This window comes from Rhea americana, unplaced genomic scaffold, assembly GCF_003343005.1.
Source record: "Rhea americana isolate MKP2758 unplaced genomic scaffold, rheAme1 scaffold_3, whole genome shotgun sequence".
Classification (NCBI taxonomy): Eukaryota; Metazoa; Chordata; class Aves; order Rheiformes; family Rheidae; genus Rhea; species Rhea americana.
In genome coordinates, this window is record NW_028186423.1 from 5,191,944 (window position 1) to 5,208,244 (window position 16,301).

General features: G+C 35.6%; 1 protein-coding gene across 2 annotated transcripts in view; it reads left to right on the forward strand.

The window, feature by feature from the left end:
- TDRD3 (tudor domain containing 3) overlaps window positions 1-16,301 on the forward strand; it is a 69,555-nt gene that overhangs the window by 12,993 nt on the left and 40,261 nt on the right. For both annotated transcript variants that reach the window (XM_085309484.1, XM_085309485.1), the window contains exons 4-8: window positions 2,123-2,264; window positions 10,451-10,522; window positions 11,147-11,296; window positions 11,992-12,132; window positions 15,900-16,056. In XM_085309484.1, the coding sequence (XP_085165610.1) occupies window positions 2,123-2,264; window positions 10,451-10,522; window positions 11,147-11,296; window positions 11,992-12,132; window positions 15,900-16,056 (662 nt within the window). The remainder of the gene's footprint in view (window positions 1-2,122; window positions 2,265-10,450; window positions 10,523-11,146; window positions 11,297-11,991; window positions 12,133-15,899; window positions 16,057-16,301) is intronic.

A 16,301-nucleotide genomic window follows, 5' to 3' on the forward strand; every position in this document is an offset into this window, starting at 1 on the left:
AAAAAAAAAAAAAAAATTAAGCAAAGTGAAATCTTGTAAGAAGAGAGCCAATAGAGGTGTGCAAGTAAAACTAATAAAATATCTTATGTAGTCACACTCCTTGGTTAGAAAAACATTTATTCTTCTCTCCTTCCTAGACTTTGTATATGAAGGAGAACTTTAAATTCAGCATGCGAAGGTATATGTGAATATAATTTACTGTTCAGTTTATGCTGAGGTTCATACTAGAAGAAAGGGAATTTATGCAGCCGTCTACCGAGTCAGAGTTAACAAGGCAAATGGCCTTTTGGGTGTGTGTAGACTGAGGTCAAGTTTCCATTTTTAGTAGTAGTAGAACTTTGATAACAAGATAACAAAGCTAGTGCTGCTTTACTACCACAAGGCTTTAACTTGCACTGTTTTAATAAATATTTCTTCAGTTAAAAATGAAGGTATAATAAAACTAATCCCTGTTAAACTTCTGGAATTTTTGTGTGTTTGGTTATTCAGATGTTGAAAATCATCTCTGGAGTCGTGTTTTGCTGTATGTCAACTTATTTTGGTTAAAAACAAACAAACAAACAAACAAAACCCACACACCTCTGAATCTTCTTCTTTTGTCTTTCTCTGCTGGCTGCAACATAGACTTTTTTAAATGTCGTTTTTTAATGTTAAGCTACTACTGAGTAGAAGCCCACTTGCAGTTTAGAGTGATACTATTTGAAAAGGTAGAACAATTAATGATAGTTTAATTCTGCCTTTGAGCCATCAGACCGTGGAATATCATATTCTAACGTGGAATATAAAAGGGCAGAAAAGAAAGGCAAATAGGCTCCTGTGTAAGTAAATTTCATATCACACAATACTTAAGGAAGAACACTCAGCAGAAGACATAATTTGAAAGCTTATAGATGGTCTCCAAAATGTCACAGAACTCGTTACTCTGTTGTAAGCATGTAAGCTCTTCTTTTTAAGTAATCCTGTCTGAAACYAAATCTTGATGTGAGTATGTGATTGTTTCAGGTTTGAAGTTGGACCATTAATTTTGAATAATAGACTGTTTCACTACATGGTGTTTCTTGTTGAGCAAATGCAGAGTTTGCTTTTAAATAAGAAGTTCTTGTTCTTAATGAATGGTGATTCCATTTACCCTTCTTTTTGCATAATTCTGCTTTGTTGCCCAATTTGTTTTTCATCTATTTTTTCTGATCTTTTATCAGAACAATACAGAAAATCCATTAATATTGCTAAGGTTAATGTCATTAGTGCTAAAGTTGGCTGACTTCACTGTGAATGTTCCTCACTGTGTGGTAAAGTCCCATGATTGCAGTGATAGTGTTAGCAGATTTTAAAGAGGCTGTTGTCTCTCATTTGAAAGGTTGTAACTGACAGTTCTTTTCTGTTTCTTACAATAAAAATTACTGTTCTCTGGCTATGTTACTTATCATATTTTTCAATTATTACTTGGAGATCGATGATTTTTTTTATGCATCTAGCTGTTGTTTTTCACAGGGAGGATTAAACTGACAAAAAGACGAGTACCTCCCATAGGAGCTGACCACAGAGAGCAGCCATATGTTTTTACAACAAAGAGTAATGAGGGAAGAAGCACTACAAGGTGCATGAATTCTATATTAATTCTGGATCAATCATGGGTATTAGTTACACACATTTTTTTTTTCCTGACAGCTCTTTGTTTTTTCCCAAGTTAAAGACCTAAAACAAACGAGGAGATTAACCATCTGGAGAATCTCTGTTTGTTGACTCTAAGTGGATCCTAGGATGAGGAACTTATTTTTAGACAGCTGACTTTGAGACATCTTCTGTTAGTGTAGACAAATCACATCCTTACTTTGATATTGTTAAATTAGATTTTAAGCAAACAAACAATTTGCAAACATTCATCTTTGTTAGAATCTAATTTGCAATATGGCATATTTGTTTTATGAATGGGAAGCATTCCCCCAAAGCTATTAAAAAGTTCTGTGCATAGTAAAGAAACTATTGCAAAGATATTTGATGCTGGTCTTTTATTATGAAATAAGACAATGTTTGCAATATAATAGCAGTAGACTATTATATTGTTTTTGTGGAAGAATATTAATAAACATATTTGAAATATTTGTTTTGTTTCTACTTTTAGCCTGAACACTCCACCTGGAACAAAAATTAAGCTTTCAGGAATTGTTGAAGTGAAAAACGGATTTTTGCTTTTGGATGACAGTAACACTGCAATTCTCGGAGGTGAAGTGGAGCATCTTATAGAAAAGTGGGAATTGCAAAGGGTGAGGTAACATCACTGGAAATGCTTGTCTTACAGAATACAGATTATATTTAATGACCTTAAGGTTAATGTTAGCTGAGAAATTCGATATGATAACTTTTTAGAACCTTTACTGTCCAAATATTTTTTTTGCATGAAGCCAAATATGTGTAAATAAATCTTATACATTGTGTTGCATATGAAGAAGTCATAGGTGATCTTTGTATGGGAACTGATTCCTTTTGTAATCTGAAAGGTCTGAAAATGTTTATCATCAATATTAAATGTATTTTAGTGCAGTAATGGTTAGTCACTTCCCTGAACAGTGTTTTTGGTACTGTAAGTTATAAGATGATGCCTTTTACAACTAGTCTGCAGAGTGTGGGAGGGAGAATATGGTAAGCTTACAGAAAGTACGAAAGTTAGCACACTTAACTACACGTTGTGTATTGCAGAATTCATCCATGCTTTAGGTAAATCTGTGATTAGAAAGATGAATTGAAGGTTTTAGTCTTTCAACAAGCCGTGAATATATGTAAGCTCCTTTACTGTTTTAATGTGTTTACTGTCCTAATAGAATTAGTTAAGAGAAAAAGTCTTCCTTTGCTACATTTTGTCACAAATGAGTGGAAATTTATAGAGCAGGTGGTTGTGACCCTGTTACAAGTTGGCTGATATRTATTATGCGAAGTGACTGATTTAGATTGCATTAGTTTGTCAAAAGAATGCAGGGTGCTTTGCATACATTTTGCGCTTTTATAGTTGCAAGTACATTTTTTAAAAACATTCCTGTATTGGGTAAGTTTTTCAAATGACGCTGCCTATTTTATAAAAAGGAGGTTTTGAGAATAGCAACAGAAACGTCCAAATTTATCATTTATACTCACATTGAACATAAAATCTTGTGAATACTCTGTCTCATTAGAAAACTTTAAGTTTTAAGGTTGATGGGAAGGGAAAATAAACTTGTAGTACCAATAAGTTCTTAAGAATGATAATTGGTAAAAGAAGGCTTGATAAAATCAGCTAGGTTTGTGAATGATATTTTAAACACTCACTTTTCATGTTTATTCTACCTAAGCTTCAAAAATAAATGCTGTTTCATAAATAATTAATATATTTTTGAGGTCAATGTCAAGAAATAACTACAGAACATGTTCTGATTACAGTAAAGACCACTGAATAACCATCAGTAAGCTACTGACTCTGATAACTTCCAATATTTTTTGTTAGCCAGTTAGGCTGAGTATGTTTACTACGAGAAGTTACGAAGTAGTCACAGTTTTAGCCTGTTTAGGTACAGTATAGGAAATTAAATATTTCCTATAATTGAATTCTCTGGTTCCATTTTGCGGTTTACCAGAGAAAAAAATTCTTTTTGTGACTAATTCTCTCTGAACTTCATAGCACGACTCCCAGTAGTAAAATTATAGTTGTCTACAAATTCCCAACAARAGTTGGTCAAGTGAAGCATGACCGTTGGGAATCATAGTTCCAATTCTATTATCCAGATTGACAGCTCCAGAGATGAGAATCAAAGAAATCTATAGAAACTGGATGCTATTTAGATAGTTCAGAAAACTTTATAGAAAATGTCAACTTTCAAAAGTATTTGAGCAAGGACATTTCTACTGCTTGTCTAAGCTTGCTAGTCAGGATTAAATCAAATAGTGAACTGTGCCTGCATAGATTTCTGTGACTATTTCAAATTATGCTTTTTAAGCCAGTATTTTTTTTTCTCTCCACTACTATGTCTGAGGAGCATTAATTGGGCTTTTTGTGTTGAAGATAAACTTATTTTTATCTTATGTTTGCTCAAAAAGTTAATGATTTGAAATCAAATAATGTTACAGGTTGTTTGTCGGTCTTAAATGTTTGCCCTTGTGCATATCCATGCAGCTTCTAGTTGTGTAGTTGCAGTGATATTTAGAAGTGCTTTATACCATTTTGTTCCATTTGATATGAAGCTTGAAATTGCTCAGGCGAGGAATCAAGTTTTCATAATAAAAATCTCACACTACAGATGTAGCCTATGTGGACTGAGTGTAATATTCTCACGTTACAAATATATGGAATGAATGCAATATTCTTTGTTTCATCATAGGGTAATTCTTCTATAGAAATTTCCTTCAATTTTTCAAGTGTCATATATTGAACAGTAAATGAGAAATGAGTAGACAGTAAATGAAAAAGGCGRCTTAATGTGTGATCTTTTGATTATTTGGAAATGTAAGATATAATGTGTYGCAGGCTGCTTTAGATAAGGGTAAATTTGAAATCATGGTCACTTCATAGTGTTCCCAGAGTTCTGGTGATAATTGGCACTTCAGTCGATGAGGACCACTGTCTGGGAGATATTGTTGGCCCCTTTTTATGAGCAAAGAACTTTGTATTGCTATTAGTCAAAATAGGAGATGATCTGCAAGTAAAACCCCAATCAAACTTTGCTTAAATAATTAGTGAAACTGTTTGGTAGGCCTCTTTTTTTTTTTTCCTTTTTCTTTTCTTTTTTTCTTTTTCTTTCTCTCTTTTTTTTTAACACAGAACCAATCAAATTATGGGTAATCTAAAGGGAAAATCTCTAGTATACTTAATGATTCTTTTGTTTTGGGCAATGTGAGGCTAATTATTTTATTTAAATGATGGGAAGAGGAAATAGTTTTATATGTATTTCAAAATTCATATTAGAAAGAAGCAAGAGTTGGGGAGAGTAGTGTTTAATGTCTGTGTATTCATCCTTGTATGGTAAGCGGGGTCTATTAGAAGATTCCTTGGGAAATAAGTTCTAACAGCACAATCCAAATATAGCAGAAAGAGTAGAAACAGCGTACCAAATGCCTTAATAATAAAATGCTTACTATAAGTGATCAATTAGTACTACAAACCCGTTTAATCATAAGTTAAAAAGTATTGCTCATGTTGCCAATTTGCCCTTCTTTTATTCCAAGTGGAGTATAAATTCCCAAGCACCTGTCCTGAGAAAGCAGATATTCTCATAGCAGCCAAAGCTACCTGAGAAGAAAGGACTTTATTGTGTTTACTTCATGTTGTTCATCCATTAGGCAGAATCCTTTCATCCTGGATAAGAACTTTATGCAATCCATAGTTATGATTCAAAATCTTAGCTAGTATCAGTAAATAGGGAGTTTTGGTAAATTTGTAAGTGCTTTTTTGTTTTCTGCCAAGTTATTTGCTTCCACAATAATTTGGAACAATCTTTCTTGTATGTTTTTGCCTTGGTCCTGGTTTAGGAAAGAAAAAACTGAAAGTGTAAACTTAACGTRAGCATGTTTTTTCCTCATAGGAGATGAGGATTTGACTGTGATCAAATTCTCAGGTTATCATATAAACATTTTTTTATAATAGTTGAATTCAGTGCTATGGTTCATTCAAAATTTGCGTACATTTCCCTTGATCCAAGCCAGAAAGTGTAGTGACTTCAGTTATGGGACTGAATCACGCACTTCTRCATTTACTCAGTAGATTTAGGATGCTCAAATCTTCTGTAACAGACTAGATGGTAGTACAGGTGGCTGCAGGAATTAGCGTATATATCATAGAGCTCAGGGATTTGGTGCTTGCTACAGTAAGTACAACATTCATGGTGTCTGATGTTAGATGATGTCTGCAATGTAAGATGTCAATTGGAGTTAGTCACCCTGAACTCCTTTTATAATCGATAGAGACGAGCAGATTTTAAGCCATGATATATCTGAGGGGTAACATAATCCCTTAAATCCCCATTTGTCTCCATTGGCTCTAAAAAGAGCCCAGGGTCACTAACTCAGGTATTTACATTGTACATGCTGTATAAAGCCAGATGAAATCCTACCCTAAATGCCATACTCTCAGGCCAGCAAGAAAGAGCTTAACTGTAGAGGTACTTTGATTACCTTCCCTTAGAATGCCTTTCCTGATGGAGCAGTGGTAGGTTGGAAGACAGAACCTTACTTGGCTGCGTATTGGCCCTGAAATGACTCCTGATCTGTGCTGCCTTAGTAGATATGGGAAGGTATGAGCATGCTCCAGTGATCCGCTCTTGTGTTGGCTTGTAATTCTAAAAAGCCACTTGGAGTGAACTGATTGGTACTAAAGCAAAATTTTTCTGCATTCTGCACTTCTAAGTGCTTTGTTTTGAATAATTTATTGAATGTTTTTATTGAGGCCGAAAGATTTTTTTTATTTTATTAAAGGAATTAATAAACATAAGTGATTTAGAAAATGTTCTTTGACTCTTGAATAAAAAACAAAAACAATAACAACAAAAATCCTCTCACAAGAGTGGTGATTTGGGTTTTGTTTAGTCAAATTAATACCTTGTATGTATTAAGAAACTTACTGATTGTGCATCAGATTAAAACATATTCATGTTTATCCTATTTTACATCATCATTAGATAAATATTGTATATGGACTTAAACATTGAAAACTTTGACTGCCAGTGGCCAGTGACAAGTGATGTATATAATTATGCGTAACAGCCCCAATGAAGAAAAGTCCGTAACAAAATAAAACTCAGACAATAAGAAATGGAGAAGATGATAAAACAGATGCATTGTAGGAAAATATAGTTTAGCACTTCAGCAGTCTTGAGGACCTTTCTCTTCCTTTTCTTTCCATTTCTGAAACCAAATATTTCTGTGTAATATGAAATAATTAAGAGGTATCCAAACATGGATTCCAGTGAACTTCATTATTTGCAGCTTGTTGCTGYTGTCAGAATCTGTAAGGAAACAGGAACAGTGCATCAAGCGTAAATGGATATTTTCTTGAAATATTTTATATCCTTTCTACATCGCTGATGACTAGTAACTTATATTATTTGAAAATACATTGTTGTCAGGCTTGGCTTTCTGATGACCTAATTCTGGCTAAGGATTTAAAACATTTCTATTCTATAAACAATAGTCTTTTCAGTAACTGTAGATAAGTTCATGAATTTGATTCCCTGTTTTAAAGCTGCTAAAACTATTTGCCTTCACAACCTCCTGTGGCAACAAGTGCCAGAAACTCACTGTGTGCTGTGTAACCCAATCTGCTGCTAGTTTAGATGAGTGTCCACTTGTTCTAGTATTGCAGAATTTGGTAAATAACTAAGTAGTCTGCATTTGCTCTATTGCCTTCACAGTTCTGCARATTTTGATCATATTCTTCCTTTCTGTACTCTTCAGAAGCCTTCTTCTTGCTCAAGTGGCCCAGATTTTTAAGCCTTCTAATAGGGCAGCTGTTCCATCTGCTTTATTTTTCCCTGTATGACTTATCATAGAATCAGTAAGGTTGGAAGAGACCTTACTGGAAATCATCTAGTCCAACCTCTCTGCTCAGCAGGGTCACCTAGAGCATGGCAGACAGGGTTGCATCCAGGYGGGCCTTGAAGATCTCCAGAGAAGGAGAMTCCACAACCTCTCTGGGCAACCTGTGCCAGCGYTCYGTCACTCTCACAGGGAASAAATTCCCCCTCACGSTCAGGCGGAACTTCCTGTGATTCAGTTTTTGCCCATTTCCTCTTGTCCTGTCACACRGGACAACTGAAAWGAGTTTAGCCCCATCTCCTTGCCACCCTCCCTTCAGGTACTTGTACACATTGATMAGATCCCCCCTCAGTCTTCTCTTCCCYAGGCTGAAGAGGCCCAGCTCTCRCAGCCGTTCCTCAYAGSGCAGATGCTCCAGCCCTCTGATCATCTTTGTAGCCCTAYGCTGGACCCTCTCCAGTAGCTCCATATCTCTCTTGTCCTGGGGAGCCCAGAACTGGACACAGTACTCAAGATGAGGCCTCCCCAGGGCTGAGTAGAGGAGCAGGATCACCACCCTCCACCTGCTGGTAACACTCTTCCTAAAGCACCCCAGGAGACCATTGACTTTCTTGGCCACAAGGGCACATTGCTGGCTCATGGTCAACTTGTCATCCACCWGCACTCCCAGGTCCTTCTCTTCAGAGCTGCTCTCCAGAAGGTCAGCCCCTGGCTTATACTGATGCATGGGATTATTTTTCCCTAGGTGTGGGACCCTGCACTTGCCCTTGTTGAACCTCAKGAGGTTCCTCTCTGCCCASCTCTCCAGCCTGTCCAGGTCTCTCTGAATGGCAGCACAGCCCTCTTGGTGTATCAGCCACTCCTCCCAGCTTGGTATCATCAGCAAASTTGCTGAGGAGGCACTCTGTCCCCTCATGCAGGTCATTGATGAAGRAGTTGAACAGGATGGGACCCAGTACTGAGCCCTGGGGGAYACCACTAGCCACAGGCCTCCAACTAGACTCTGCACCACTGATGACGACCCTCTGMGCTCTGCCTTTCAGCCAGTTCTCAATCCACCTCACTGTCCACTCCTCTAACCCTCACTTCCTGGGCTTRTCTAGGAGGATGTTATGGGAGACAGCATCAAAAGCCTTGCTGGAGTCAAGGTACACAATGTCCACTGCTCYCCCCTCATCTRCCCAGCSAGTCATTCCATCCTGGAAGGCTATCAGATTGGTTAAGTAGGATTTCCCCTTGGTGAATCCATGCTGACTACTCCTGATCACCTTCTTTTCCTCCATGTGTCTGGAGATGACACCCAGAATGAGCTGTTCCATCACCTTTTCAGGGAGGGAGGTGAGGCTGACTGGCCTATAGTATCTTCCGTTTATCTTCAGTGAAGCTTGTTGGCTATCTCTTGTTGTCTTATTCGCTCTTGTGAGGAGATCTTCAATCTTTGCACAACATTTGACTCCCCTGAAAGAGCTTAGTATCATCTGTAGACTTGTTGGTGTCCCTGGTTACTCTCTTGTCCAAGTTATTGAAGATGTTGAACCCAGCTGTCTTAGGCAGTGATCTCTTGAGACACCTTACTGCTAGTTCTTCTCTGTCTGGAAGTGTTAAGCCCTATTCATTATTTCCTATATGTTAACTCATTCKCAGTCTGGAAAAAACCCTCTCCTACAGTTCCATGACAACTTCTATTTTCTCTAAWAATCTATGTGGAATTCTGCCAAAGACTACTTGAAAATCTTTAAAACAAGCAAGCAAAACTCCAGCATCACGTAACTCGATTTGTTAGTGAGATAGGACTTTCCTCTACAGAATCTGAGTTGGCTCTTTTCTGATGGACTGTGTTTCTCCATGTGTCTGTTGGTTTTATGCTTTGTTATAAAAGCTATCATCTTAACAGGGTTGGAAATCAGACTTACTCTCTGTAGTCCCCAGAGCCTTGTAGAGTCCTTTTTGTGGATCGAGTTAGTAATAATTTAATTGTAACAATTCAGGTGCAGTTATGGAAAGGCCTGTATGTAACTGCACAACTGTGAAATAAGACAATGAAGTCCAAATAGGAGCTATAACTTATATTGAAAAATAAACTTTTACTATGGCATTTGGCTAAATAATTTATGTTGACTTAATTATATGACTCTAGATTTTTATTGACTATAATAAGAATTTGAACAGCTAAGCATAGGCATCTTTACCAGGAGATAAGTCTTAAGACTAAGTCACGCTTAAAGAACAGTACTGAAATTCTTAGTGAAAGAGTTGATTTCCAAATGTTTCAGCTTTATGAGTTAAAAAGTCTAAAAACAGAAAAGAAAATTCATAATCATAAATTAACGATTCTGAAGTAGAGGATGCCATTCAGTGTTCCCTTGCTGAAATTTGCAGTCTAACTTTTAAATTGTGTAGAGTATTTTAATTATTTTTGAGAGWTAAAAGGTAGGCTATTGTACATATTTTTCAGTTTCTGAACACTGTTGCTGTTAAGTGATCCTGGAATAAAAATAATAATTTCCAGCAAGCATTCTCTACTCAATTAGGTTAGTTTATCTTTTTATCCTTTGAAAGTCAGATCAGGTAATCAATGCTTCAGARCCTTGTTGGTATTGATTTGTATTTTGACAATTTCATTTATGTATGGGTTGTTGTTCTGGTTGATTATAGACAGTGTTTAATTAATAGTAGCTGCATGTTGCCCATTCCTCTTAAGTACAGGTTACTGCTGACTGACAAATGATTCCTGTGTTAAAATGGCTGATATTTTACAGTTCTTATCTGACACTGAAGGACCATAGATACTCACTTTCACTTAAGACAAATATTTGATTAAAGGGGTGTCATACTTTATTTTTTTCCTGCTTAAAATATTTATTTGGCAAGTTTCATCGATGTTCTGAAATAGAGATTGTTGCCAGATAATTTAGCTTTTATTTGCAATTTATTAATCAACAGTTTTCTTTTACAGAGTTTAGCAAAACACAATAGGAGTAACATTGGAACGGAAGGCGGTCCTCCCCCTTTTGTGCCTTTTGGGCAGGTATGGTGAACTTCTCTGTCATTGAAGCATGGCATATAAGTTGAAGGCACAACATTTTRTGAAATAGCCTGGGTTGTGATATCTAGGGGCTCTAGTTCCATTTGCGTGGAGGCTACCAAAGCACCTTCAGTCATGGTGACCTGAATTCAAACAGTTTGATCTTTGAACAGTCACAGCATTCAGGGAAATCACTGCTATTAGTCATTAAAAAAAAAAAAAAAAAAAAAAAAAAAAGCCGTAGTTGGGTCACTTTATTGAACTAATTCATATCTGATATTTTTGCTCAAGTTCACACTTCAATTTTATTTGGTATGGGAGGCCTTTGATTCTGCCTACCATATCTTGCAGGCACCAACCTCTTCCCTTCTTCTATAACAAAGATGTTTACAAAAATAGTGTTAGCCACATCATGAGCTAAGCTGAAAATGTAAATGTCATTCTTTGGCCTCTCTTATGGACCAGAGATGTTTACTGTCAACACAGATAACTAAATCTCCTGTGTGTAAGTTTGTGTGATCACAGTATTTTTCTAAAGTTGTGCTACTCTGATAGAATAATGCTTTATTTTTTTTGCAAATGAGAGTAGACAGAAGAGTTAATTAAAAYCTTTTTTTGTACTACCAGAAATGYGTGTCTCGTGTACAAGTGGATAGCAGAGAGCTTGATCGCAGAAAGACTTTGCAAGTGACAAATACTACAAAACCTGTAACTGACAATGACGAATTTGAGAAGCAGAGAACAGCTGCCATCGCAGAAGTAGCAAAGAGCAAGGAGGTTAGAGTACATGCACTGCAACACTTCACTAACTGCGTTTGATCTTTTATTGTTATTTTAAGTACTTTTATCTTAAATCAAAAATACTTTCTGATGTATGTCTCCTTTTATACCTCCTTAGAAAGATGAATCACAAACAGTGGATTCTTTCTGGATTGATGAGTGCGTTCTTATTGGAATGCAGCTAATGTGTTGAACATATAGCTGTGTCATAAAATGTTTTATTGTAGATATGATTTTGATAGCTCTATTAAACTAATGAGAGTAATAAATACAGATTATTAATTTCAATCTGCTTTTTCAATTCTCAAAAACCCATGATTCCCGGAGTTCTGTCCTATAGACAGAAGCTAGTTATAGGATAGCTAGGAAATTTTGTTCTAATGCATCTTTTTTTTTTTTTTTTATGGCCTCTCTCAGTTTTCCATTTTAGCTTACTGTTGTGATTTGTTAAGTAAGTCATGAAAACTAGAACCCTTTTTACAGCCTAATCTGGACATAGGGGAAAATAAAGTTCACCAAATAAATTAATCTTTTTTTGTGTGCGTAAATTTGTACTTTATTTGTAGATATAAAGCATAATCATAAAAAATAGAGCTGCATCAAGTTTACTGCGCTTTGTGTGGTAGCTAAATATTAAGGCTTTTTTTCCTAAGTGTTGTTTACTGAAATGTTATTTTTGTGCTTATCTAAAGACCAAGACATTTGGAGGAGGTGGTGGTAGTAGCAGAAGTAATCTCAGTGTGAGTGCTGGAGGGAATCGAAATAGGGAACTGTTCCAGAAAGAGAAGACAACAAAACCTGAGGGAAAAAATGAAGGTGTCTACCGAGAACTGGTAAGGTTGAAGACTTAAGCATAACCTTGAACATGTGTAAAAAAAAAAAAAAAAAAAAAACTGAAGAATGAGGCTTTCCTTTCAATTTACTTTAAAGTCTGTTTAGAATGCTTAGGGTGGTTTTGTACCTTGCTTGAGATAGCCGAGGTTCAGCATGTTTTTGTAAAGCTTGAGTATGTTCTTATCCAGTAAAAATTAAAACAATGTTCTCACAAAGGAAAGTAGTAGTATAGGTGATATAGTTCACTATAGTTTAGTTTTATTTTTTCATTTAAGTGAATGTTGCATGTTAACATAGGTTAACTTGTTTTAGGCAAGAAAACTCTTTTTTTCAATTTCAGCATGCCCAGTAACATTTTAATGTAGCTTTTCTTCCATGTTAATTTAGTATTCATTTACAAAAATCTGTTTTAAACCATTCCTTTGACACTGAGAAAGCTATGTGCTGCTTCTGATATTTAAACTTTCAAAGTAAAAATACTTCTGCTGTAGCTTTGGAGTGTCATGCTGACATGGTCAAAACARTATTTTGTTTTCAATAAGCTGACTGTTACCATTGGAGAATCTGAACTATGCTTCTTAATCTAAAACATCACATTTAAATCTATTTCATAACTTTATATTTAGTAAGAATCATCTCACGAGGGATCACCTCATTGAACTAAGTAGATATAAGATGAACAGTCCTTGAAACTTCTGTTTTGCTTGCTTCAGCAATCTAAAACTTCAGGATGAAGGTTGTGTTTGTAATTGAGAAACTCAGGAGAGAGATTTCCAAATACGCAGTAACCATTAATGATTCTGATTTGAGTGATGAAAGGAAACTGAAAGAGGTGTCACAACGCCGTGGTAACTCAGTATACCAGTATCAAACTATTCATTATAAATATCGRTTACTTACTCTTGAATATTTTCCAGCTTATTTACTTTTACTAAAGATTTAACAAGCACAAGAAAAGACATTTTGGAGCAGTATCTGCCTGTTTTAATTTTATTTGTATTGTGAGTGCCATCTCTTTTCAACAAGATGGCTGCTTCCAGCACTGTGCTCAGAAATACCAAATACAAAATTGTAGAAAAAAGGGTTTAAAGAATGTCAGGAGGTCATTTAATCATTGCTATGCCCAGTGTAAGACCAGTGATAAATGTCATTCTTGAGAACAGTATGTCTACTTAAATAGACTTACAAATCTAAGCAGATAGGCCCAAACTTCAAATGTAGTCTGATAAAGTATTTCAATATCAAAATCAGAAAAGGGAACAGAAAACAAAATTACTTTAAAAAAAAAAAAAAAAAAAAGCATAATTTAAAACAATGTCTAAAACTTGTTTAAAGTATTTTTTTTTCTATGACTTGTGAGAAAATTGTAAGACACTGCACTGTGAAATAACAATAATTTCCAGCTTAATGAAACTTTAAGTCATTTAACATTTCTAGTGCTTTTTACAAGAAACAAATTTGAATCCAGTAACTCTAGAAACTCCTTTTCAGTTTTGTGTAATCATTTTAGATCTTAAGATAATGGATAATAAATTTGTTTTGTCTSTTGGAATTGTAATATCAAGTTGGTTTGATTGTTGAATTGTATGTATGTATACATTTAAAGAGTAAAAAGTTTTTAAATCCAGTTGATGTGTTACCTTCAGGGAAACCTTAAGCACTATATCTTCACAAACAAAATAAGAAACGAAGAAATAGTTTCTCCTGTACCTTTATAGATAGACATTAGATTACTTAGCTCAGTCATCCTGCTCGCTAAAGTTCTTCTAGTGTATGTCCTACAAGTCTAGTTCTCCATTCCCCCCCCCCCCCGATTTGATATCTGAGAACTGGCAAGATATGTGCTGTATAAATAAAGCTGAGGGAAAGATTTTAACATCCACAGAGGCTTCAGATATTACCTTCTTTTTCAGTCTTTGTATTTGAGAGATTGCCTCTCCCTTGGGTCTCAAATTGTGACCTCCCCAAGATTATATCTCCACAGCACAGAGCAAAGGTACTATATGTGTGAATCTTCATTTCCTGTCAGTCTTTGATGAACGTAGCTGTCATGTGCATCTACAGATAGAGAAGTTGGTGAATTTTCACCACTGAAAGGAGGTGGTGCAGCAATAGTGTAAGCTATAATTTTTCTTCTCGTTCGAAACACTACTATACCTTCAAGAAGGAGAAGAGTGAAACAGATAAGCTGAGGAAGTAGCAGCTGGCACATCAGCATCTCCTTCATTGAATCCTCTTTGTCATGCAGCAGAATCTAGGAGAAGGGCCAGGAAGAGGATCCGTTATATTTTGTGATTTAACAAAAACAAACAAAACAGGAAAAAAAAAACTCCAAAAAAAAAGATTTATGCAATTGAAAGTAAACCTAAGTGGGACGACTATTCCCTGCAGACTTTTACATGATCTTTCTGCTCCACTGGTCTTTGAAGACCTTAGTAGTTGCCATTCCTTTATTTTTTTAGTCTGTGCACATTTGATCCAAGAATATTGTTGATGAGTTTGGGAATGAAGAAGGGTTAGTTGAAGTTAACTCAACCAAGCATGTAGAAGTTTTATTCAAACCCTACAACGTTATATCTTGCACATAACAATGATTTTGGATAGCTAACTATGGTTTTGAAAGTTATTTGGATTCTTACATCTGGCTTACTAAAATGTCTGCATTGAGATTGCAACCACAGGCTCTGATTTTGGTTCTCTACTCCAAAGGAAACCTGCATAAATCTGTTGTTCCAGAGCACATAGTCTATCTTGAACTAAAAGTGAACATATCAAACATCAGGAGAAAATGAGGAATGCATCATAAAACTAGGGCAGCGGGGAAGGTGGGGATAAATGTTATGCCTTTGACAGTTTTTTTTTATAGAACAAAAATGTATATTAGATCTAAATAATTTAAATTATTTTAAGCAGTGAGAGAAAGAATGAGTTGCATGTCTTAGAGTGAGTTTTTTGAGTTTTATGACCACTGTACTGTTATTTTGGCACATGTTGACTACATGGTGGATTCATTATAGGACTCCAGTTAAGGATGTATTTGGTTACAGCTATTGCAGTGGATAGATAACTGACTTCAGTTTGGTTGTGTGGGGGACTTTTTTTTTTTTTCCTCTCCCCTTCTCACTTCATGTTCAGTGCATGTAGGTCTGTCTGCAACAAAAAAGTGAGCAGCTGARTCCTTTAAGTACAGTGCAAATATAAGATTATTTTCTATAATTAATGCTCTGTGATTTCTACTTTACTTGTCTGTCACCATATYCTGTACAACTAGGAGTAAGAAAACCTGTATTTCTGAAGAATAAAGTTGTTTGTATTCTGTGGTTTTCTTTTACAGAATAGTGAATACATGTTCTCTGTATTTTAAGAAACACATAACTGGGTTTTGTGTTGTTTGTAAGAGCTGTGAAAGGGTTCAAACAGGAACAAAAGTGCTGGTTTTTATTTAGCACTGCTTTAAAAGATGCTTTTACTTTTCATCTGAGAGAAAGTGTATTACTGTCTGTCAGACATTGTGCAGTGACAGAAGAGGTAGACTAGAGGAATTTCTGTTTGAAACCACTTACTATTAAAACTGAAAATCTCTGCTAGCCAATTTTTTAGACCTAAGAGAGCTTATTTGTAAAGATTGTATAAATGATTGAAATAATATCATCAATGRAATATGAATTAGTGTTTTAATTAAATATTAATGTACAATTACAAATCTGTTGGTTTTATAGTCTCTGTTGTAGCTTATGGTAAGATCTGTGTACGTCTTTTGTTTCAGGTTGATGAAAAGGCTCTAAAACACATAACAGAGATGGGTTTCAGCAAAGAAGCAGCAAGACAGGCGCTTATGGATAACAGTAACAGCCTAGAGGCAGCGTTAAATTTTCTTCTGAACAACAGTAAACAGAAACCCATTCAGGGACCACCACCTAGAGGTATAGCTTGCAAAGAAGTACTTTAGAACAAAATGTTCGTGAGCAAAGGAATATGTGTATGGTGGATTGCTAATGTAGCTACATAAGAGCATATCTGCATATTTTTTTCCTCACAAGTTATAATGCATTGCAAACCTGAGAGCAAATACCTGGAAAAGATCTCTGTATATTATATTCTCATCATTTCTGAATGATGAGATTTTTTTTTTTTTTTTTTGTGTTTTTTAGTCAAGTCACTAAGCTTA